The following is a 25,553-nucleotide window of genomic DNA, read 5'->3' as shown; positions in this document are numbered from 1 at the left end:
ATAGAGTCATGATTAAAGTCAGCATTCATGAGATTAATTTATCAATATGTAACCTGGGTTGTGTTTTTTTAGTTGTTCAAGGAAATCCCCATGTGTCACCATAGCCTTAGACCAAACTTTTACAATTAATGAGGCTTCGCACCTGGCAAATCGTAGAGTAAACATCTTGACTAAAACTACTGAAGCAAACAGTGTGGTTTGAGGTTTTCCCTAATTGGACTTGGGAATTTCCTTTAAAGTTAATTATCAAGCTTTACTTCACCCAATAAGCTTTTCACCACAAACTCTGATGGATGTCAGAAAGAAGATGTATAAATTAATGTCTTTGTCAAGTCTTCGGGAAGGGGGATTCACTGTTGCTCGTCAGGCCTTAAAGGATAAGAGTAAATCTTGAATTGAAAACACAATATAACATGAAATGTCATTCCAGTCAATCAAAGTGTATGAATAGGGTGGTAAAAAGTAATAATTTTTACTATTTTAATTTTTACCATTTTAATAAAGTTTTGAAAGAATTATTCTAGTAAGACCAGCTTATTTTTTATTTGTTACTTCTCTTCCACACTAGTGTTATTTTTTTTCTCAATTTCATCATATTCTTTGGTCTTCTATGTGTGGTATTTTTACTGGTATGGTAAGTATTATTTTTAGAGTCATTGTTTTGGCTGTATTAGCTGCTAGATATAGCAGTGTAAATGTTTACATAAAGTATTTGGTATAAAAAAATCATGAATATCATTGCTCTGCTTGTGGGTATGGTATTATGGCAATTGGTCAAAAAGGTGCTCTACATAAATAACAAAGATCTCATAGGTCAAACACACACACACACACACATGCTCACTAACTCACACACACACACACACACACACACACACACACACACACAAACACACACACACACACACACACACACACACATATTCATACTGTATACACATACAAGACACACCCTTCCACACACCTTCACACGCTTTCACACACACACATACACACACACAAACACACGCACACAAACCTCAAACGTCTCAGTCGTGAGATGATAATAAAACTGAGTGACAAAACCATGCCTTTTGGTCGCAGTGAAGCGTGTCAGTGGGCTGTGAAAGATGCGAATCACAGTCTCCGCCGCCTCTTATCAGCAATGGAGCAAAGGCTCATGGGTCAACACACGAGTGCTGATAGAGGAGAGTGCAGTCGCCGCAGCCAGCGAGCGCGACGTGAGCAAGCGAGTCAGTGCACAACAAAAGCAACCAGAATGGATCTTGGGAGAAGCTCAAACATTGATGTGGCCGCATACCGAAGGGTTTATGATGTGAGACTGCAGTAGGCTAAGGTGGAGGGAGGAGGATAAGGAGGGGAGGGGGGGAAACAATGATCACATTCATGGGATGTCATTTTCTTTCCTCTTTTATCTGAGGAATGTTTTCTTTCATAGCGTAATACGCGCACCTCAACCAAAGTCTGGCCTTTGTTAAAACGCAGTGGCTGAGACCTGACCTCATTTTCACTCCGACAGGGTGAGGTAGTCCCCCAGGTAAATAATACCCACACAATGGCCGGCTAATTCAATACGACAGCAACATTTACCAAACCAAATGAGACACTGGCTATTCTAACTATATATAAGGCACCAGCAACTACACTAGTAGCTACAGTGATGTATAGTCACTTGAGTCTATCAGTTTGCCATATATTCATTGTCTGAATCATTTTCAACGATTATCTCAAATTACTCTATTGGTTTTGGTCTCTGGGTGTACTCATGCTTTATTGTCGTAATGGACTGACAGCTGTTGATTTGTCCTCTCAGTGAATCCTGTTCAATTCCTCACACATTTATTACCCAATTCATAGATTCACTTCAAATGATAAACTCAAATTACACCACATTGGTTTCAGTCTCTGGGTACAGGCATGTTTGATTGGCGTGATTGACTGACAGCTGGTGTCCTGTCCACCTGATGGACACGCCGACCAGTGAACCCTCACAGTCACAGCTGCTGTGTGTGGTCCTGCCTCCTGGCCCCATGGCCCTGTGGTTTCAGCCCTCGGTATCAGGACAGCACCATCTGCTGCCGGCGGTGCAGCATGGTCACCCAGTACGGCAAGGTGCTGCTAAGGGACATCTCTACTGGACCAGTCTCACATCTTGAGAGGCATAAGCACAAATATATTTAGATGGCTTGTCGTTAACAGACAAACCATTGAATCTTATTTGAGTATGAGGATAAAAAACTCATAATATCATAACATGATCATGCCACATCATCCAATAAGCCTGTCAGGTGTCCATCATGTTCTAACCCTCTTTATGGGCTATAACTATCAAACCAAATTCTGTTAGATCTGTAGTTAGGGTGAGGGTTATGATTACAGTTATGCTATGGTTGTACGGTTAATTTACTGATCCAACTGACAGGTAAAAGAATTAGGCTCACATGATATGAATTATGTTTGTTGGATATTTGTTTCTACAAATTGTTTGTGGATAATCGTTTACTGGACCATTAGTATACCTTCATTTCCCTGAGACAGTTTGGAGTAGCTGTCTTACAGCACAGGGAGCATGTCTGATTTCACTCGGTAAGATAATGATCATCCATCTCTTTTCTCAACTAAGACAGGCATTTTGTGCATTGTGCAAGACAGCATTTTGTGATTGATATGTCATTGGATAGTTGTTTCTGGCATATATTCTTATTAATATGATTTTTTTAGGCCTAATTTGGTGACAGTAAGTGTATGCTTTCAATACAAGCTTTATTTGCAGATGAAAATATGGGACTACCAACATCTGATATATCTTTTTGATATCTAATTTTAAGAATCGCTGAGAGATTTACTGAGAATATTGTCCATATGATTCTATTTAATGCCATGCTTGCCTTGATTATACCTTTGTTTGTTGTCTTAACTAAATGGAAAAACATCACTCATATCCACTATGGTTGTAAACAATAACACGAAGGAGCAGCAAATATCAACAAGTTGACATGTTTATTTGTCTTTGTGATGTTTGAAGATTCTGTGGCTGATTAGGATCACTTGAGGGTAGCAATTTCTTCCTGCTCACCATGGAAAACAAGCAAATGGTTCTTAGACGATTTGGCAAGACTATCAGCAGAACGCAAACTGCTCCAATCAAGTATATTTGTCTGCCAAGAGTTTCTACAAATACAGTATCCCTCTTAAATTGTGTTGAAAAAAACTTGCTTTAGGGGTAAACACAAACAAATCAATGCATATCATGGAAGTTGAGATCTTTTTGGAAAGAGTACACAGGATATTATCACTGAGCCTTAGGGGAGAGATGAAGGGAGTAATCGTTAGACTGCGGTCACCATGGTATGCAGGCAGTTGTGAAAAGCGCTACCTGTTGCATCTTGCAAGTGTAGTTTCTGGAATATGACATGCAACATCCAAAGTTTTCCATAAGATACCCCGATTCTGTTCTCTATCTCACTCCTGAAGCCACACAGACACAGGACGTCCAGTACCTGAAATATGTCCCTGCGAGGTTCCCATCATCAGTAAACAGAACTTCACATTGGCCAAACTACACCTAAAAGTAATTGATCTTTAATAAAAGCCCTCACGCTATAATGTACAAATAAATCCTTCTAATCATTAGTTGTGCGGTGGTGATGTCTGAAATAGTAATGATCAGTATGTATCCTTAACTATGTATCCTAAAATACTTGAAGTTTATCTGTTCACCGTGTCCCAGTGGGAATGATGGATCTCCATGGTGTATTATGGGTAGTCAATAAACCAATTAGGGGATGCTATAGAGTGTTATTAGTCACTGAGTCACAATATGAAGAGATACAGAGAATTACACTTAACTCTACATACTAGTGGAACAGCAGCACTTTTCAATACTCCCTACCAGTAGGTGGCACTAAGTTACTTGACCACTAACGTAGAAAGATTCATTTTGCAAATAAAACTGATTGATTAATCCAATGAAGCTAAAAGGCAACTCTACTTGGAATAATAAAACAAACTGAAAACAAGACTTCACTGATGTAACTGCACGTTATTCATTCCTGAACGCAACTGCACTACCTAGATGCTGACGGTTGGTCAAGTGCAATAGTCTATGTCATATGGCATAGACTTTTATTTGCTTTCTCAGTCCAGCAGCTGTAAGACTATTGGCTGTTTATCTGCAATAGCACATTTCCTGTCTGTTCAGTAACTTGCTAATTAGTACGAAAACAGAACTTAGAGGGCTTGGAACAGGAATGAGTCCCATGACTCCTATAGTGATAAAGCCTTTGTTCCGTGCAGTGTGTGGATCAGACCTTTCTTTTCAGGGGGTGTGGACCCGAGTTTATTGACCCCAGTAAATCATCCCACCCACCTGCACTGCAGTAAAAGCCAGACTCCTGCAGGCCCCGTCAGTGGGGAGATACTGTACCCACCTGCCAGTCAATACACACACACACACACAACACATACTCTCTCTCTCTCTCACACACACACACACACATGAACACACAAATGGGGGAAGCTGCGGTGGAGCTCTTGTGACAGACAGACATCCTCCTCACATACCTGATACGTTCTCCTTTTGGGCAAATTCCACTCATTTCTCCCCCTTCTCCTGGGACCAGCATCTCTAAAAGACCCCCCCCCCCACCCCCACCACCACGCACACACACACACACACTCTCTCTCTCTCTCTCTCTCACACACACACACACTCTCTCTCTCTCTCTCTCTCACACACACACACTCACTCTCTCGCTCCCTCTCTCACACACACACACACACACTTTCTCTCTCTCTCTCTCTCACACACACACTCTCTCTCTCTCTCTCTCTCACACACACACACACACACACACACACACACACATACACACACACTTGGTGTTCCGCTGCTGAAAAGGTTGGCTATTCCTCTCTGGTTTTACAGTATGTGTGTGTGTGTGTGTGTGTCTGAGAAAGAGAGAGAGATAGAGAGGCAGCCTGTCTGTTTAATTAGATGTAGAATTACGGCCCTGAGTCTCTCTCCAGACCTTCTCCATGCTCATGTTGAAACATGTTACTGTTTATGAGATCAGAGGCATGCAATGTTAAAATAACTGAAATGAATATATTGTTTTACCTCAGTTTTTTCATCAAGTTAAACAACTAATGACACACATACATGGAATTTGTTTTTGAGAAGTGTTTGATTTGAAATGTTGTTATCATTACAGAGAAGTGGTTCATTTTAACCTATGTCACGCTTCCTGAGTTTTGAGACAAAACCATAACAGAGAAAAAAAAACAAATCAGTCACAGTGCACCTAGCTATGACACATGTTCTGTGTGCTGATTCGACAAACAACCTTACAGAGATTAACCCAACAGGCAACCTAGTCAACTATCCCCACACAGGCACAGTACACGTTTGCAAGCATGTTTGAATTGGATTAGATTACCCTGCAAAATTACACATTTTCCTCTGTTTAGATCAATGGCAAAAGCAATACCGTAACAAGCCTGGTCATGTCACTCAATGAAAAAGCCCAGTTGTACTGAATCCACCCTCAGGTGATGACCACCTGAGCTATCAAAGGAAAGGAACCCAGTTAGCGACAGACTCAAGAGTGGCTCTGCCCCTGTTCTGGCGCCAACCCGGGACACATCTGGGCCAGACCTATTTCCCATTCAGCAGCTACCGACCTCCCCCTCTTCCCCATCCTTCCCAGACCACATCTCCCCCCAGTCTGCTGATAGTCATCTAGCCTGTGAGCTCACTGCTGGAAATATGCCGGCATAGCAGTCAGTCCATGACTGATATTACCTTACTATGCGCCCTGAGGCCTCCCAGGGGCTGCTAGCAATAACATGATGTTAGCACTGCTTTAAGACTGCTACAATGTGGTTTGCATACACACTTAAACAGGATTGTGTTATGCATTTGCAGAAGGGTCCTGAACCATGCCTACAGTACAGTAGACATATACTGTACCTGTTTTTTAATATAAGGATTTAGAGTTACAAAAGGTGCTTCTTTATTTTCTATGTTATATCAGGTAGCTAGAACAGCAAAATGTCAAAGAAAGGCTATGCTTTTATAAGTGGATTTTATTTTACTCAACAACCTGCTTGTGGAGCCTGCACTATATATGAAATATAATATAAATATAATAAATATATAAATATCAATAATTTCTTATTATTCTTTAAGTCTCTTTGTTCCAGTTCTATATTTAGTCCAGGTTGCTGGTGTCTGCCTTTAGACCACTAATGACTGTCAATCTTCAACTCTGCCTAGATGTGTGGTTCTTGAAATGCTATCGAGAGATGATAAAGCTAATTGGGGAAGGGGATCATTCATCACGGGTGACCGCTCCCGTGGAGAACTGTACAGAATACGGGATGGCACCTGAATAGACGGAAGTGTTCAGAGCGCGGGGAGGAAAGAGCGACTCATGACTCACCGACCAGACCCACGGCACGCGGCCAGCTCGATTCTTCTGCTCAATCTGCTGATCGTGCTTTTGCTTGCATGGTGTCAAACGTTTCCATGTCGAGTAAACAGCCAGGCCTATGTATTTCAAGTGACGGAGACAGTGACGCATCCATTTCAGCATTCAGGATTGACCCATGACCCTCTCTTGGGCATGCCTCATACTTATCAATTTACATAAGGCCTGATTAATATTGTTAAGGTTATGATTTGTATGATTTGATGATTACCATGTCCTCACAAAAATGATATTGTGTAGCCTAGATGTAGGCCGGCTGAGTCCTGTATTTTCTTCCTTTTCTATGTGCTTTGTAAATACTAGTTCACACCATTTTGTAAGAGCCTTTCGGTTGTTTGGCTTTTCTTTGCTTCAGGGCTCTGTATCCTCCATATTTGTTTGACCTTTAACCCTGTTTCACATTTCTTTTGTGTGCTTTTTCTATCTCAGATCTGGAGAAGGGTTGTGCCTGCTCTGGCATTAGATTAGAGACCTTTAGTCTTGCATTTGTGTTTTCCATGGAGATGTGGCCTATGATCGTAAGGACAGTATATTTATTGCAGTTTTGCAGGGAATGACAGGGAGGGGAATAATGATATATAGTACTGTACAAGCAGTCACATGAAAAGGGTCAGTGCTAAAATTAGCTGCTTGAAGTGAAGAAAAAAAAGCCATTAAGACTCTTTTGTTGTAATGACCCTTCTTGGCATAACTCATTCTTCAGAGCAGATAATTGGCACTCATTTGTGTTTGGATGTGTGGTGTACATCAATTCTGTTGTCAAGGTGTGGCCCACACCCTTTCCGATATTTACAATGGTGAGGGAGGTCCCCTATGTCAGAGAGGTAATGATACTAGATGACATTTGAATCATTGTTTGGTCATTATCTGCAGTTAAATCACTATATATTTAAACAGACAAGGTTGTAGTTCAACTAAATTAAAGTGAAGTAATTATTACTTTAATTCAATTAGTTGAATATCTTTAATTTGGATATTGCTGTCTTATGTTTTGATCTTTACAGCTATGCTGATGTTGATTTGATTATAGTTTAGCCATCTAAATAGTGATTATGCAGGGGATACTCCTATCAAGTCAAGATGGAGGAGTCATCGCATACTTGTTCGGAAACACGTTTTCTTTTGCTCAACAGTAGGCCTAGCATGTTGCGTCTGCTTGCTGCAGAGCACAGATTCACCTGCAGGGGGCAATGTTACTCTTCAGTAGAAAAAAAGCCAAAAGCGAAGCTTCCAGAATGAATCTCATCCACTATGCAAATACACACCGGTGTCTCAAGCCATGGTTTACTGCTGGTCGATATTACAGGCCTTAAATGCCACATGCATCAGCAGAGAGGGTTATCACCAGTCAAATTAGTATTGAAAGCAAAATAATGTAAGTGTGGAGGATCACTTCCCATAGGTGATGATGGTAGATCCAAATTACATTGCAGACATGTCCTGACTTGGAAAGGATCAGCTCTGTGTGTAATATGGCTGAAAGTTGAGCCAGTGCCACTTATCAAATGTCATCAGGGTATTAATGCTCTCTATCCCTGTGGATTATGGCTTATAACAACACAAGAAACTATTTCATAATGCAGCCCATCTGTATTTATCAGGGTTTATTGTGTGAAAAAAGGTACATTTCCTTCTAAAATGATGACAAGTTGTGATGAAACTACATTTTAATGTATTTATTTATTTATTACCAAAAACCATAGGAATTCATGGAAACAGCTTCAAATTTTATACATCCATATAATAATGTGCCAGAAATCACAAATACATGTGCGAACAGAATAGAATATTTAGCAAAAGAATTCTCTCAAAATCTTTTTAAGAGGATAGTGGTGCATGTGCTGGAGATAAATAGCAAAAGTATTAACATGCCCATTTCAAAAACATATTCATCTTTCATCTTGAACAACACACATCTCAAATTATGAGCCTTCCCCTTTCCAGTATCATTCCATTTATGAGGTAAGAAGAAAAGTAGGCAGCATAAATATAATGTACACAATCTACTTCTTAAAGGCATATGATCATAATCTCGGCAGACATTACAGATAACAGCTGTAGGCTGGTTTAACCTATTAAGATAGAGTGCCCATTAAAAAGGCTCTCATTTTCTGAGAACCACCTGCTAAAACTTGAATCAGAAACACTGAATCCGATTTTAAAGGGAGAAGCACTTGTAAGGCGTATCAGGTCTTAATGGGTTAAGTCAAAATACCCCTGGACGGTTTCTCTCCTGACCCTGGCGGACAACAGTTTGGCAGTGAGAAGGGATTCTTTTTTAAGAGTTCCAGTCCAGGATTATTGCAATATGTAATTGGAGTTCTCAAAATACTTCTAGACAAAAAGTAATGATGAAACTCTAAAGGCAGAATGATTGAAATAGTTCCATATGCGCTGTAAATATTGATGATATGGTTCAGGATTTATTTATTGCCTTCGAATTTTCTTAAACTCAAAAATTAAAGTGAATGTGTCTTATCCTGTCCTAAACCAAAGACTCAGGGCGATGGTGTGTATGTTTTTTTCACTGGCCTTTCAGACTGACATCACTGCAGTAGGTCTGCAACCACAAAATGACATGTTTGCACCATAATGTCCATAGGGCCAGTTCTGCCCTGTGGGGCTTTGGTCTGATTAAGGGGTTCTCAATCCACCTCCTAGGGTCTGCCTGGGTTCAACATGTTCTCGCTACCCCTGCCTGCTACAACTACAGGGGGTGATAATGTGGGGTGATAACGATGCCCTTGATTAACCCAATCAAGTGAGTCCACGTAATCAGGAGCAAAAGAAAAAGAAAATCTGGCGCACTACTCTCTTGAAGTACCTTATTGAAGTTTCAAGCCACAAACTTTTTAATCAGACTGATGCTTGTCATCACACCACCAGTGGCCTGAAGTTCAATAAAGTGATTCAAGAGAGGTATCTTTCTTGATTTTTTTGTTTCTGGTCCTTTTTCACGTCCTGGTTTTGTTTTGCTTGATGATTGGTTCATTGATTTCAACCTGTGTTGTGTGTCATAATTAGCCCCAGAGTATTTAAACAATCATAATAGGCCAGAAAGCATTTAAACCCTCAGTTTCCTCAGTCCATTGTCAGTCTTTGTTTGTACGTTAATGTTCACACACTGGGATGGTACCTGTGTCCTGTTCTTGTGATCCTGTTTCGTTCTAAAGATTCTCTTTTGAGCTAGCTATTACAGGTGTGAGCTAGGTGTTACTAGCCTGGAAAACCAAACTCATTCACGAGTGAATAGAGTCTGGTCACTTATGATTGGGATTCGTTTACAAGCTAGCATGGTGACGGGCGTAGAACTTTGAAATCATTGGTCCAGCCTTACCAATCACATTGATCAGATATTCCTAACATTCCTCCTTCCTTCGCCTAAACTTTACAAACTGACAATAAACAGCATCGGTAGTCAGTAAACAATATATGTGGGCCTTTGCTGTAAATACATTTCTGCATTTCTCCCACTGCATTTGTTGATGTTTACCATAGCCGTTTACCATATAATAGCCCTTTCGATTTCGTCATCCCCTCTAGTTGCTGATTGGGCAGGTAGCCAACCGATGGAAACACTGGTGAACTGTCGTGTTCCTGACTAGTGTCTTCCTGAAAGGAGATCTAGTAGGCGTGGCCCGGCTGTGTTACACGTGTGAGGGAAAAGTTAGAGAACAGGAGGGTTCTCCACTGTGATGTAGAGCAGGGCATGACAGAAAGCCTGCTGAGAGGGCTCCAGGAGAACGGTTAACCACCACAACTGTGAATGTGACTAACTGAGCACTTCAGTTCAAAGGCATAGTGGTTAGGCAAGGGCTTTTATACTATACTCCCTACAGGGAATTTACACTGTAGGTGCTTGTTAGAGAGCTTGACTTTATAGGCATAGTGGTATGCTGGTTAGAGGGCTTGATTTTGTAGGCGTAGTGGTAGCTGGTTAGAAGGCTCGAGTTTGTAGGCGTAGTGGTAGCTGGTTAGAAGGCTCGAGTTTGTAGGCGTAGTGTTGTGTCGGTTAGAGGGCAGGTGCTGTGATGAAGACGTAGATCCTGGCGAGGAACGTGGTGAAGGTGCCCTGGCGCCACAGCCTCATCTCCACATCGATAAGGAAGTCCTGCGGCTCGCGCACCTGTCGGTGCAGGTAGACGGCGCCCGTGTAAGTGTTGAGCTTGCGCGTGCTGAAGTAGTTCTCCTCGTTGCCACGCGGGATGCTAATGATGATGTTGTCTCCGGAGTAGGCCGGTGACGGCCCAATGCGGAAGATCTGCGCGGGGACGATGGAGTTGGTCTGGAAGCTCAGCTGGTAGTAGGTGATCCTCAGAGGAGAGTTCTGGCACTCGACGAAGTTAGGACAGTTGATCCGCTCACACCGTCTGTGTCAGTCGAAACACGAAATGATCAATTACAGCAGTGCAAATACAAAGGCTTTACAAAAATAAAGAAGTTATAGCAGCAATATTAGGGTCTCTTTTTACAATGTAGGTTTTAACAGACATTTTTTTTTATTTTCAGTGTATTGATTGTGTTCCATAACTTCCTTAAAACCAAAGTAGGTTTGGTGCCTTATTGTAGAGCAAATACAGAATATGGTTCTGTTAGCCTACCACCAAATACTAACTTCAATACTCGCTTATTTCTTTTCTTTGTGTCTGCTGAACACAATGCATAATGTCCTCCAGCCTCCAAATGCCATTCACAGTTTCATATCTGAATCCTGGCGTACACTAAGAAAGGAGGAACTGTGCCACCTAAAATAAAGCAGTACACAGTAAGGCCTGCAGTAAAGCCTAGCTGTCTTATTTCCCCCTTGGTCTCAAACACAGCAGTAGGACACTGGCAGTGTTCACAATGCCTGCATTCTCAGTAATGAAAAGGCTTATTGTGTGTGTGTGTGTGTGTGTGTGTGTGTGTGTGGGAGCACTGTCATTGCTTTTTGTGGCACACGTACGTATCTGAGACGTGGCGGTAGTTGTCGGGGCAGCTGAAGGACAGGCAGCGGTGATCTCCCTGGATGTTGTAGCAGGTCTCTGACACGGAGCAGTTGTGAGTCCCGATAGCACACTCGTCAATATCTGCAAAACCGAGTAAGCAAAACTCTCAGGGTGAACAGGGCTGTGGGTGGAAAATATGGGCCTGTTATGTGATGTATGATACAAAATAATTAAGGTACAGTAACATTCTAAATGAACCCTCAATTATGTAATAGATATTGTTTAGTCCCCATTGCTATGGATAAGCAATGACCTGATAGTGACTATTATTCATACCTCTTAGGATGTCACATTCAAATATGCTGTTATAACATCAATGTGCAATGACAGTTAGTGATAACTACCTTACAGTACGTTGCTGATTTGGTGAACAATATTGAAGTGTAATATCTTTGGAAATAACAAAACCTTTTGACACTGTGTAGCCTAAAAGGGTTTTTAGTATGGTGGTAAGATCTCACCTAAACAGGATCGGCTGTTAGGGGACATGGTGTAGCCGTACTCAGGGCAGGCACACTGGTAGCTGCCCTCAACATTCACACACTTGAAAGTGCACATGTGTCCCATGCTCTGAGAACACTCGTCAATATCTGTGGGGAAGAGAGCAGCATTACATCAAACAGCTAGTGAGAAGAAAGTGGACTGTTTCTCTGAGGCATAATAAAATATTGTAATCAATAATTACAAAAAATATTAGGAAACGTATAATGCCACAGGCAAGATGTTTTTCAACATCAATGTCTTTTCTCGTCTTTAATGACTACAGTGCATCCTTCTCAGATCCATCAGTGCTCCCACATCACTGTGCTTGGATGAGACGCTGGCTCACCATCGCAGGTGTGGCCGTCCTCCTGAAGGTGGTAGCCCTGGCGACAGTAGCACTGGTACGAGCCGTAGATGTTGGCGCACTCCTGACTGCAGGGGTTGTTCAGGCACTCATTCACATCTGGTGCGGGATACACATGGAAGACAGTCAGGAAGACAATCTCCTTGTTTTTTTTGTTTTTTAATGACTGTGCCAAGGAAATTAATCTTAAGTTGTGCCAAAGAATGCAATTAATACAGCTGTCATTGAGCTAGCCTGTTGGTTTTTGGCTAATCTAGATCTATTGAAATACGGCACTCCTCTATGCCTGTGGGTGATTTAAAAGAGTAGTCGAGGAAGACGTTATAAGTATAATGTTATTATGTGAGGGGCTATTCTGATTCATTTTGTAATATTGGATATGATTCATTTGGGATGGCTGTGTGCCGTGGGATAAATGTCTGTGAATGGTGTAATACAATAATTTTAAATTTGTCATAACAGTGATACAGTGCTGACAAACTTGTGTTTGATGTCCAAAGGGCTTAAGACAGAAAATTTGGCATTACATAAACACACACACTCTCTCTTACACACACTTTTGCAACACTGCCTCATCTGAAGCACATGACCTACCTAATACACTGACACATACAGTACATCAATCTCTCTCTCTCTCTCTCTCTCTCTCACACACACACACACACACACACACACACACACACACACACACACTCTTTCTCTCACACACACACACTCTCTCCCACACACACACTTTTGCAACACTGCCTCATCTGAAGCGCATACCTTCGCAGTTCTTGCCGTCGCTGGAGAGGCGGAAGCCGGCGGTGCAGGAGCACTGGTAGGAGCCGGGGGTGTTCTCACACGTCTGGGCGCACAGCCTGCCTGGGTAGCGCCAGCACTCGTTCACATCTGCACAGGGCACAGGGGAGGGCATGGCAAATACATTATGAGAAAGACCAAAATCAACTTAAGTCCGTGCCAGCGTTTTGCCAACAGTCACACATCTGCATAGGACACACAGCACAGGAGAGGGTACAGACACTTGTCACTCAAGCCTTCATCCTTGGACACGGGAGACCAGGGGTGTAGTGGAGGCTAAACGCAAGAAAACACAGTTTATCCACCTCTGAAATTTCAGAAATAGAGCTTATCCACCTCTTATTAGAGTTTATCCACATTTTTTATCCACATTCACAATATGTACACTCATCAACACACTAGGAATCATTTAATACAATTGGTATTGTTATAAACATTGGAATATAACCTTCACCATCATCAATTATGTTCTGAATGCCTGTTTAAAAATCCGATACCACATGGCACAGTCCATCTTACCGTGATCACAGAATTCAGAATAGTTTACCCACCTCTCATTTTACCACTACACCTCTGTGCGAGACATGTCTCCTTTAATTATAAATATTTAGTATATTTAGTATATTTCATATTTTAGTATTTTTTATCTTCTACTGTCTTTATTGTTCAGTGGTGTTTTTTTTATATTTATATATTACTTTTTCTGCTGTAAGCGCATGTTGTGTGTGATGTATGCTATTGAGACCTTGAATTTCCCCTTGGGGATCAATAAAGTATCTATCTATCTATCTATCTATCTATCTATCTATCTATCTATCTATCTTTATCCAATGTGACTTACAAGGGATGTGCTACTGCTGGTATTGTGACTAAAAAGTACACTACAATGTTACTCAGAGGGGTTCAGTCATCTAAAAGTCCCCTTCTTATCTGTTGTCGGAAATCGGTTTAATCTCAACACACTTCTGATGGTGCATACTGCTCCCTGTAGAGTCGGCATGGGGTTAAAATGCTCACTTCACTTGTCCTGCGAGCTCATCTGGATGAAAAGGTGCAGTGTGTTTAATGATGCATGGCAAATGTAAATATAAATATTTCAGCTCATCATCCTGCCCCCTCTCGCCGTACATACCCACACACATCTTGCGGAACATGTCGTACTGGTACCCAGGCTGGCATTCGCAGCGGTAGGTGCCAGGCAGATTGTGGCACGTCTGCCCATCTCCACAGCGGTGGACTCCGGTTTGACATTCGTCCACATCTGGACAAGGAGAGGCACAGCGGGGAGATTCATGGGAAAAAATAGTGTCTGCTTGATACAGAAGTTTGATAATGATGACAATGGTAATGCTTTCTGTACCCATTTGATTTACCTTCTGAGGATATCCAAGACACACAGTATGTTTTAATGGAAGCAATTACTTTCCTGAAGTGTTTTTTGTTTCTGTAATTAAGGCAATTTATAACTAACAAATGGTTTCTAAAGTAGACAGAAAAAAAGCTGAGAGAGACATGCTTCAGAGGTAAAGGACCCTGGCTGCTGCCCTATCCCTGCAAGCCACCTGTGTGTCACTATGTGTTTACCTGACAGCTTAACAAAAGCTCCTAGAAGGCCCTTAACCTTTTGACCTTCTGGGGGTCAGAATCTCACCTATGCACCTGTTTCCATCAGGGCTGGCATGGTAGCCACGGCTACAGATGATGACCTTCCTCTGGCAGGTGTACGACCCCACGGTGTTGATGCAGTTGTACCCTGAACTGCAGGGCTGGGCAGTACTGCTGCATTCATCTATATCTGCAGACGCAAACAAAACCAACACATGAGGAGTGGTGTGTGTACAGTATGTGTGTGTGTGCTTGCAGGGAGGGGTGTGTGTGTAGGTGTTCATGTGTATATGTGTGTTTGCTTGTTTTAGTGCTTATGCTTTTGTGTCAAACAGCAGAGAGAGAGAGAGAGGGAGAGAGAGAGAGAGGGAGAGAGAAAGAAAGAGAGAAGGGAGAGAAGGAGAAGAAGGAAAGCACATGGGTACCATCTCAGACACACTGTCTTATCACCATGGCCAGATCCAGTGTCACATCCCCTGTGCTCTCCTCGTCCTAATTGTGTGCCTAATCTGTTTGCTTGGTTTCGCCTCTCCCCTCCGACACCCCTCTCTCCTTCTCTCCTTCCCTCTCTCCCTCTCTCTCATTGCGGGCTGCCTCGACATGCCCCAGTTCCCTTGCCGGGGGGATAATTCCGAGACGTCAGAATGCAGGAAGAGAAAATGGCTCTTTCATCTCTGCCACAACAGCCAGAGCCGCAGCCTCAGCCACCGCCTGGCCCCGCACTCCTTCAGCTTTCATCTCCCTCTCTCTCCCTCTCTCTCCCTCTCACACACACTCTTTCCCTCTCTCTCCCTCTCACACACACACTCTCTCTCTCTCTTTCTCTCTCTGCCTGTGTGGTATTTAACTCATTAACCACTGCTAGAAAGGGAGGGAGGGAGAGGAAGAGGGAGAGAGAGAGAGAGAGAGAGGGAGAAAGAGAAGAGGGCCCAGGGCTCTGCATGCAGACCTGATCTGACACCCTGAGCCAGAGGCTGAAAGGATCAGAGAGAAGCAGACAGGCACATGAAGCCACGGATATGACACTGCAACGCCCAAACACACTCACACACAGGCAGGAAGGGAGAGAAACACACAGACACATGACACACACACAAACACACACACACACAAAGTAGGTAGGAAGAGTTTGGAGCACAAACACACGCAAACATACACAGACACACTCTGCCATAGTCAGGATCAGTGTAAGAACACAAACACATGACACACTGTCAGAGGCAAGAGCAGAAAAAGTAAGGGAACACCGACACAAACACATGCAGAAAACAGAGACGCAGTCAAACACAGTAAAACAGCGTAAAGAGTAAACACAGTCACTGCTGGGGGAAGAGCTGCTGTCCGTCAGTCAGTAAACACAGATGGGAAAACAGTCAAGCACAGAAACACAACCAGTCTAAGAGAAACTCTGCCACAGTCACAAACTCTGCTACAGTCACACAGAAACAGTCAAGAACCTGGAGGACAAGCTCAAAGCCACCACAATAAATTCAAAGAGTCAGACAGTTAAATAAGAGTGGGCAGAGATAGGAGCACGGTGAAGAAGACAGCCTTGGCACAGACACACACGCCAACATACATAGACATAGACACACACACAAAACAAAACAGACTTCAGCTCTTACCAACGCAGTGCCCACTGGCATCCTGGGTAAAGCCACTGGAGCACCTGGCAGTGACCTGGCAGCTGAAGGAGCCCGGTGTGTTGCGGCACTCATAGCCCATCCGACAGTTATGGGTCCTCTGTGCACACTCATCGATATCTGAGGGCAGACAACCGCAGGGCAGGTAAAGGGGGAGTGTTAGTAAGCTGCTCAGGGTGGACTATAATAACACTGCCATTTTCTATTCTCACACAACATAACAACAGTGCTGGATTGCTACTGTTTGATGGTTGATACTTGGCTGTGTTGTGCAGGACCACCACTTGGTGGCACTGTGGTTCAAGCCGGGGAAATAAATTACTGGAGCACCATCAAAGATACTGCAACTACTTCTACATTCTCTCTCTCTCCATGTTCTCCACCTGAGCAGTGTGGGTTTATTAAGACTGATAAATCTCTTATATAGTTCCTCGCTACCTTATAGAGGCTAGATGCAAAATAGCAATTTCTGTTTCCTTTGATAGAGATTTTATCTCTGCACTGTAAAGTCACACATAACACTGTTATCAAAATCAATGTATTAAGAGAATATAGAAACCTAACATCCATACATACACTACTGTAAACACACACACACACACACACACACACTTATCTACAGGGGATTTTCCTGGGCCTGTCAGTCAACAGGAGCACATCTGTTGTTACGTGGCCTCTTTAAATGCTAACCGGAGCTCAGATGCATCAGTGGCGTAAGCAGCAGCAGCAGCAGCAGCAGTCATGGAGGAGGCCCTGAGGGACTGCAGCGCTTAAGCTACAGAAAGCCATTAAGTGTCTTAGCACTGCTGACAACACTCTGGCACTGCCATTGATGAGCTGAGCCAAAGCCCGACAGCTCACAGGCAGGAAACACACCACTGACATTGCAGCCTGCGTGCCTATACACACACAAGCATGCACACAAACACGTGGTATGACGTGGCATGCAAGTAGGGTTGCAAAATTCCGGGAATTTTCAAAGTTGGAAACTTTCCATGGGAATTAACGGGAATATATGGAAATTAACGGGAATAAATGTGAATTAATGGGAATAAACTGGGAATTTTTAATATGGCAAGTTAGTCTATAACCGGAAACTTAAATGTAGTGGACAAAACCCCATCTTGCAGCATAATATTAGTTAAAACCACCTGATTTAATGCAATTTCAGTCAAATTTCTACCCTGCACATACAATCCCATGCAAACAGCAATCAGCATAGGCTACTAGACATAAAGGAAACCTATGATGCGTTCATGTGCATGGGAAAAATAAATTCCCAGTGAAAATGTCATCTCATGTGGGAATAACTGGTGTGAAACTGGGGGAAGTTTGCAAACAGAGTTGCCCAGTTATGGGCTTGTCGTCACTTTTGTCCTCATTCAAATGGGTGTACGTCATTTTGCAAAACTGTAATGGGACGATTAATCTGTCTGATTAAGCTTGACAATTTATATATAATTTACATAATCTATAAGGTTTGGTTGGGGTAGTATGTTGTGTCATTATATTTTTATTTGTTTTAACATTTTCTGGGATTCTAACTGAACAAACTGATTGTCAGTCAATGTTCCAACCAATTGGATTTTGTTGTTGAGTGGCGTGGTGTATCTTGGGCAGTTCAGTGGTTTCAGTGTTGCTAGCTTAGCACGTTAGTAAACCATAGGCAGAGAATGGGATTCCCGCTAGCACAGGGGTCTCAAACACCCGGCCCGCGGGCCAAATCCGGCCCGCGTCCGGCCCAATTCCGGCCCGCGACGTATGTCAAAATAATAATGTAATCCGGCCCTTGAGACTTTTTAATTGTGACAAACAACGATACTGATTAAAATAGACGATAGTTCCAAGTACGGTGACAAATCTCATTTGTACTCTGCTCCACTATGTGCTAGACATCCAGAGCTTCATTCAAACCCAAAATCGCTGGGCAAAGTTTTCAGGAAATACTTGTATTACACGCGAGAAACACAAAGACGTGCATTTGTAATGACGCGGAAGCGATGCAGGCCATAGTGTTGCATAAGTTGAAGCAGAAATTAAGCAGAAATAGGCCTACACCGAATGTTGAAAAACGTTTACGTGTGATAGATAGGCTATGTTGTTCACCTATTCTAAATCTGAAGGAGAATATCCTTTTGGAGATTATGATCGATCGTCTATTGAATGGAGGTGCGTCTGCGTGTATACGACGGTGTCCACTAAGCATACCATGCTTATTTCGACCCTTTGCCCAACATAGCTTGGAGGTTGCAGTGGTAATCGTGATGATAGTGTCCGTAATGGACGTGGTACAGACAGCAGGGCTAGTAGAAATAGGGCTCTAAACTACAAAGTCACCCGCAATATGATGCGAACTTCTGGGTACTCCGATTACCCGCGATAGGAACTCATTTAACCAGAATACTTTATTGTAGGCCTTGTGGTTTAGAAACCATATACATCTTAGGTGTTGGTATACATCTTAGGTGTTTTCCTGTTAATTTGTTATGTGGGTAATATGAAAAAAGTAAAGTAAACCTGCTCAAATATGTTCATCCAGTATTTATTGAAAGGTGCATAATTTGAGGTGCTTGCCATCCAGTGGCAAATTAGATGGGTAAATTTACCCCCTTCATAAACTTTTGTTTTACTCAAAGATTTTTACATTTACAGTAGGACTTTATCTCTGACCACTTTCAAGCCATGGCCTTTTGAAATTTTGATATAAAAATCCAATAGTGTTGCTTTCTTAACCATGACGCCTATAGTTTGCCAGGTTTAAAAAAGTTATTTGAGGAAAATATTTTTATTTGGTGTGAAACACACACATACCTGTTTTTATGCTTTTCCTTTGTTTTATAATTTGTATTAATATTTATTTTATCATTATTTTATTTATAAGCTAAGGTTGCTAGCACAGGTGTCTAAAACTAGATAAAAACACATGCACTTTCTGTTTGCAGTTTTGTGTGGTATTTGAAAAAAAGAACATTGCATTTTCAGAAATAGCCGGCCCTCCAATCAGATGACGTTGGCAGAATTGGCCCCCAGCTCATTTGAGTTTGAGACCCCTGCGCTAGCATGTTAGCTATCTTTGTATGCTAAGCTAAGCGAAAATATGAACAAACAAATCATATTGCTTATTATGAAACAAAATGTTAATGTCTGTATATGAAACAGTAGGAATTACCAAAAATGTCCAGTTAATTCCCGTAAATTCCCATTAATTCCCATAATTTCCTTTAATTCCATGAAAGTTTCCAATTTGGAATATTTCCAAAATTCCCCAGCTTAACTTCCCATGGAAAGTTTCCGGTAAGTTTCCAGAAATTTACCGGAAATTTTCCGCCCCTTTGCAACCCTACATGCAAGCATATCCTTATGCTAATACACACACACACACTCACACACATGCATGCACATATCGCATATACATATGCGCATATACATGTACTGTACTGTATGCACACACACACACACACACACACACACACACACACACACACACACACACACACACACACACACACACACACACACACACACAACTCTCCCTCCCTCGTTCCTGTGGGAGATGAAAAGTCCATGTAAGTGGGTGTGTCCCACATGACCACACCTCACATGGTCATATTAGTGCTGCTTATAGGACATGAGCTCACCCAGCAGTGGCCTTTACCGCCTGCGTCTGGACTGGACTGACTCCTGTCCTGCTCCCTGCAGGAGCCCTCTCTGAGCCCACACTTGGGCTGCTTCCTGGCGGAGGTAAACATGTGTGTTTTTTACAATGCCTCGGCAGCAACCAAACACAATGAATGCGTTTGTGAGCTGAGCTCGGCAGACTTTGCCAAGGCGTGGGCCATGGAAATGATGAGAAATGGATCTGTGTCCCACCTACACCGCTAGCACTCCTACACGCCTGTGGAGCTCACAATGAATCCTCCATGTACCAAACTATCCTCAAACTCTTTTGGGAGACTTTTAATTAAATTTCCTTAAAGTGTTTATTTAGCTAATCTCGAACTTTGCCTGGTAGAATCCATTGGAGGTCAGAAACCAGAACATTTTCCACATTATTATTATTATTATTATTATTATTATTATGATTAAAATGATTGTTGTTGTTGTTGTTGTTTTATGAAGTGAAGGACAGACGTAAGTCTGATGTTTGCCATAGGGCTGTACCTTCACAGACGTTGTTGTTCTCCTGGAAGCCTGCAGGGCAGACGATGAGTCTCTCACAGAAGTAATGGCCAACCGTGTTGATGCACCTCTCATTCAGCTGGCAGTTATGGGCCATAAGCAAACACTCATTTACATCTACAACAGGGAGAGAGAGAGAGAGAGAGAGAGAGAGAGAGAGAGAGGGAGGGAAACATAGAAGACATAAAGTGGGGGAGAGGTGGAAGAGAGAGAGGTGAAAGAGAGTGAGTGACAAAGAAAGCAGAAGTGAAAGTGTGAGAGAGAGGGGGAGTGGATAGAAGGGAAGAAATATACAGAGGGAGTGACAGAAAGAGAGAGAAAGAGAGAAAGAGAAAGAGGTGATAGAAAAAGACAGAGAGAACAGTGACATTAATGAAAGAGTCCACAGTGCAGCCTCTCTCTAATCAGTGGGACTGAGAGGCAGAGCCTGGCCAGATTAGCCGCCACCAGCTCTGCACACACACTGCGCTCCCCAGAGGGATTGGGAATGCTGCCGCACTGTAAGCCCCCAAACAATACACAATCTGTCAGCAAAACGGCTGAATTTAGAATGTCACAACACTCCATTTCAGAAGAATTTCGCTTTCCGTTCCGGAACTTCAGCCGGTCACTCCGCCGACTCAGTATGAGCAGGACGGCCTTCAAATTAGGGCAGAAGATAAGAAGAGGCTCTCTGTGTGCGTTTTTTAATAACGGCTATTATATAGGAGGAAAAAAAAGCGAAATAAACGTGGAGAGGACGCAGCCTCTAATCAGGATGCTGATAGACGGGGGATTAGTTGAAGGCTTTGCAGGTATTCAGGTGGGTGAGGCCGGCGCGGAGAGCCTGGACGGCATTTCAAACATCAGAGAGAGAGAGAGAGAGAGAGAGAGAGAGAGAGAGAGAGAGAGAGAGAGTAGAGAGAGAGGGAGAGAGAGAGAGAGTACAGCCAAAGCACTCGCATTCCTTAGCAGGCTCAACTGCAAGACTGCCTGAGCGCTGTCTATGGGGAAAACACTGGGGTTTGTGTCTTTGGAAGCCAACAGGTGTCTGTTTATGCATGTCTGGTGCGTTTGTGTGAGCATGTGTAGTGTGTGTGTGTGTGTGTGTGTGTGTGTGTGTGTGTGTGTAGGTATCGGTAATGTGTTGTAATGTGTGCTTGATGGATTGTGTGAGTTTGACCAGTTGTTTTTGACCTTGTGTAATGAATGTGGCATGTGTGTGTGTGTGTGTGTGTGTCTGTTTATGTGTGTGTGTGTGTGTGTGTGTGTGTGTCTGTTTATGTGTGTGTGTGTGTGTGTGTCTGTTTATGTGTGTGTGTGTGTGTGTGTTTGTTTGCTTGTGAGATAATTTATGACTGCCAGTGACCATGCATCTCTTCATACTCTGATTAGTGCTGATTAGTGCTGATTAGTGCTGATTAGTGCTGGTGCTTTATCAAGTTAAAATAACTCTTTTGACTGCCCATAAGTTGTCATTTTCTCCCTCATATCATTACGGACTTTTCCACACAGCTGGTAGCAAAGTGGTGTTCTTCTATGGTACCGTACCTTCACATGAGTGGCTGTCCGCTGCCAGAGAGAATCCTGGAAAACAGGAACACTGTGGCCGCCCTTCCACCGGGGTGCATCTATGCGCACATGGGCCATTTCCTGAATGGCAACAAGAGTTGTCATGGCAATTAGTTTGAACAAAAGAACAAGAAATAATGCCTATGTTGGTCCTTGGTGTGTGCGATAAAAAGTTTGGGTGATTTACAGAAATTGTTTTCTCATTTCCTTTTTCCTCCAAACAACCTTGACCTTGGTGAACTGTACTCCCAACATGTTCCCAACTCTGACACAACCCACTTGGGGTCCACCCTTGCGTATGGTACAAACACTCCAAACTAACACAAATAGCACATGACCTTTACTCAGAAACAATCCATTGTAAAAAGCATTACTCATATGGTCAAAGATTTATGAAACAGGAATTGTGAGTCATGTTTTCCGTTCAGTAAGTCCTACTGTCCTATACTTTTCATGGTCACCAAAAGGGAGTGGATACAGTAGGTGTTCTTGAATTCATGAATAATTTAGGGTTGGTTACCACATTTTTACATCTTATAAATGGATAAAAACAAATTTCACTGCCCAATAACTATGGTGAAAGGTATGTCAGGGCAATGCATGGTATCCGAAAAATTAAGGGAAGTCAAGGAAGATGAGTATTATTCAATATTATTAAAATGATGTTATAAGTACTGTAATAGGATATTTTAAAGACTTAATGCATCCCAGCAACTGGTCTTCACCTGCACATGGGTCATGGAAGATGGTGGTTGGAGCGCTGGTGGAGGTGGTGGTGGGTGGTGCCGGAGCTGTTGTAGTCTCAGCAGCAGCAGGACTCTCATGTTCCTGTTCCCTCAGTCTGTTCTCCTCCTCTGCATCAGTCTCTGTGGAAACAAACAGGAACAGGTTTCTTATCAGACAGTCGGGAAGAGAGTAGAGAGAGAGAGAACTAGAGAGAGAGTAGAGAGAGAGGGAGAGATGAGAGAGGGAGAGATGAGAGAGTAGAGAGAGAGAGATAGAGAAAGAGTAGAGAGAGAGTAGAGAGAGAGAGAGGGGGAGAGAGACAGAGAGAGAGAGAGGGGGGGGGGGGGGTAGTTCTAATCACTGCGTTTGAACTCCTTCAGTTTCTCATTTGGTCCAGGCAGGATAGCTGTGAGTAGTACCTGTGTGATTTAATTAACAGATATGAAGCCGGCTGGGCTAAATGAAAGGCCAGGGTTGCTCTAGATGTGTTTGCCACAGGGGTGGGAGTGGGGGGCTACCTAAATACAAATCCCTGTGAGAGTGTGTGTGTTCTTTTCCATCATGACCTATTATAAGATGCTGGCTTCACTGTAATCATCTGTGAAGGCGTCTGCTCTGAAGTGCGGTTCATGTTCTGGCCTGTCCCAAGGGCCCCCTCTCCCTATAACCAGGCCCTGTGAGCGACTGAGGCCATATTCAAATCACTGTGTGTGTGTGTGTGTGTGTGTGTCTGTGTGTCTACATCTATGAGTCTGCATTATGTATATTCATTAAAACGGACTGTGCTTTGACATCTACAAACCAGGTCACTATCACTCCATGTGTTACATGAAACCCGCTGGGTGCAGTACAACCTAATTCAACCACACAATTACAGTAAAGCTGCTCCAGGGCATTGTGCACTGTACTAGTGAGATGTGGAATAAGGTCTTTATTGTTGTTCAGGACCTCTTATTATTCATTAGCTATGACATACTGTAATCCCAATCAGCAGAATAAGCCCATTTTACAAGGGTTACAAGGGTTGCCCAGATGCCTTTGTCCAGAACACATTCAGGCCTCCTCAAGTGCAAATCCACCTGGGAGACATGTCTTTGAGCTTGAGTCTGCTCAAGAGGGTTCCACATGTTAAAAGGTGTTTTTCGTGGCTACAGGCAACTACATTTGCTATACAGGTTTGATGCTTCTGAATATGTAAAAAGCGTTGATAACAAGTGTTGATGGCACTCTATAATTAAACTGGACTGCCCTGAATTGAACTAAACAGAACTGAACTGAAATGAACTAAATTGATCTAAATTGAAAATAATCATATTGAATTGAGTTAAACTGAACTGGATCACACTGAATCTACCAGATACTTTCCCTCGATCTGGCCCTGTGTCAGCAGCTGCTGGCTGGGTGGCTTGTCAGCTTGTAGACCCCACATTTCATGTGAGGGCTGCCGACCAGTTTCTGCTCAGCCGGGCACTTGTACGTGACGACGGCCCCGTACCCATAGGAGCCACCTGCCTCCTCAGTGATGGTGGCATTGGTGACACGTGGCTGAGGACACTTCACCTCTACAGGAAACAGCGGGAGCATGCATCATCATCAAAACCACAGGAAAATACACACACACAAGGCAAAATTAATCATACACATGGAATTAGGTGCAGTTCAGAACATCTCAACTGAAGAGTTTGGTTTTGATACCTGAAAGCGTGGCTGAGATATGAGCTAACTTCCTGTAACTCTAGCGCACCCCTAGTGGTCGAAGGTCACCAACTTTAGGGAAAAGTGTTACTAATTATAGCGTCCTCAGTATGGGGTCCCGAGTCCATATACCAAGTTTAGTTTCAATATGTGTAAGCGTTGCTGAGATATGAGCCTACTTCCTGCGATTAGTGCCCCCATAGTGGTCAAAGGTCACCAAATTTCTTGAGCCTTCTCTTCATTAGGTCCTGAGTCCATGTACCGAGTTTAGTTTGATATGTGAAAGCCTTGCCGAGATATGAGTTCACTTCCTGTTTGGCAGCTTTGCTGTCAATTCCGATTGGCTCTGACAGGCGCTTTTGAATGTCAATACACAACAAATAACTTTTGTAAGGCATAGTCTGAAGATCATCTGCGCCAAGTTTCGTGAAAATCTGAGAAACTGTGACCCGTGAAAATTGTAAGTGTTTTTGATGAAATTCAATACGGTGGATGGTCCAACATGGCGGATATTGACATCATGGGGTGCGTTGAGTTCAGCCCTTTACTGTCTATGGTTCGGTCTCATCCAAGGATACCAACTATAACTAATATCTCGATGTTCTAAATCGGGCATAGGGCTCAAAAGTAAATTGCATGAATGCAATGTCAACTTTGACAAATTGGTGGCGCTAGACTGCCTGTGGTTCAGACCTGAAACTTGGTGAAATGAATTATGGGACTATCCCGAATCAATGTGCCAAATCTCACAACTTTTTACTGTACGGTTCCATGGGCTGCCATATAGGGAGGGAAAGTGAAAACCAGCGCCCCAAGTGGTTGCGTTCCTATCGAAGAGCAGCTCTATTTAAAAAAAAAATATTGTGAAGCCAAATCAGCGAAGTTAATAATCTTCTAACTGTGAAAATGTCAGGCCCTATTTTGCCTTATTAAAAAAAAATCGAAATTGCTCCTTTTGTTTCATAAACGGACTACAAAAGAAGTCCCGTGACTTTACCCTTCGATGTTACTCACAGTAGCATGGTTT

At 42.8% G+C, this 25,553-nt stretch overlaps 1 protein-coding gene across 1 annotated transcript in view; it reads right to left on the bottom strand.

The window, feature by feature from the left end:
- Positions 1-8,152: 8,152 nt before the first annotated feature.
- The window catches only part of LOC143114172 (fibulin-2-like), a 37,649-nt gene continuing 20,248 nt past the window's right edge, over positions 8,153-25,553 (bottom strand). Inside the window, exons 7-17 of the mRNA XM_076275656.1 lie at positions 22,831-22,971; positions 22,085-22,186; positions 20,537-20,671; positions 16,358-16,495; positions 14,779-14,922; positions 14,260-14,388; positions 13,092-13,217; positions 12,309-12,425; positions 11,941-12,069; positions 11,437-11,560; positions 8,153-10,861 (exon numbers count right to left, since the gene is read on the bottom strand). Coding sequence (XP_076131771.1) covers positions 10,504-10,861; positions 11,437-11,560; positions 11,941-12,069; positions 12,309-12,425; positions 13,092-13,217; positions 14,260-14,388; positions 14,779-14,922; positions 16,358-16,495; positions 20,537-20,671; positions 22,085-22,186; positions 22,831-22,971 — 1,643 coding nt within the window. The 3' untranslated portion in view covers positions 8,153-10,503. The remainder of the gene's footprint in view (positions 10,862-11,436; positions 11,561-11,940; positions 12,070-12,308; positions 12,426-13,091; positions 13,218-14,259; positions 14,389-14,778; positions 14,923-16,357; positions 16,496-20,536; positions 20,672-22,084; positions 22,187-22,830; positions 22,972-25,553) is intronic.

This window comes from Alosa pseudoharengus, unplaced genomic scaffold, assembly GCF_046254945.1.
Source record: "Alosa pseudoharengus isolate Yale_2024_CS ecotype anadromous, Long Island Sound unplaced genomic scaffold, YU_APseudo_1.1 YU_APseudo_1.1_scf_9, whole genome shotgun sequence".
Taxonomy (NCBI): Eukaryota; Metazoa; Chordata; class Actinopteri; order Clupeiformes; family Clupeidae; genus Alosa; species Alosa pseudoharengus.
The sequence above is the reverse complement of the archived record's forward strand: the minus strand, read 5'-3'. Positions and strand labels throughout refer to the sequence as shown.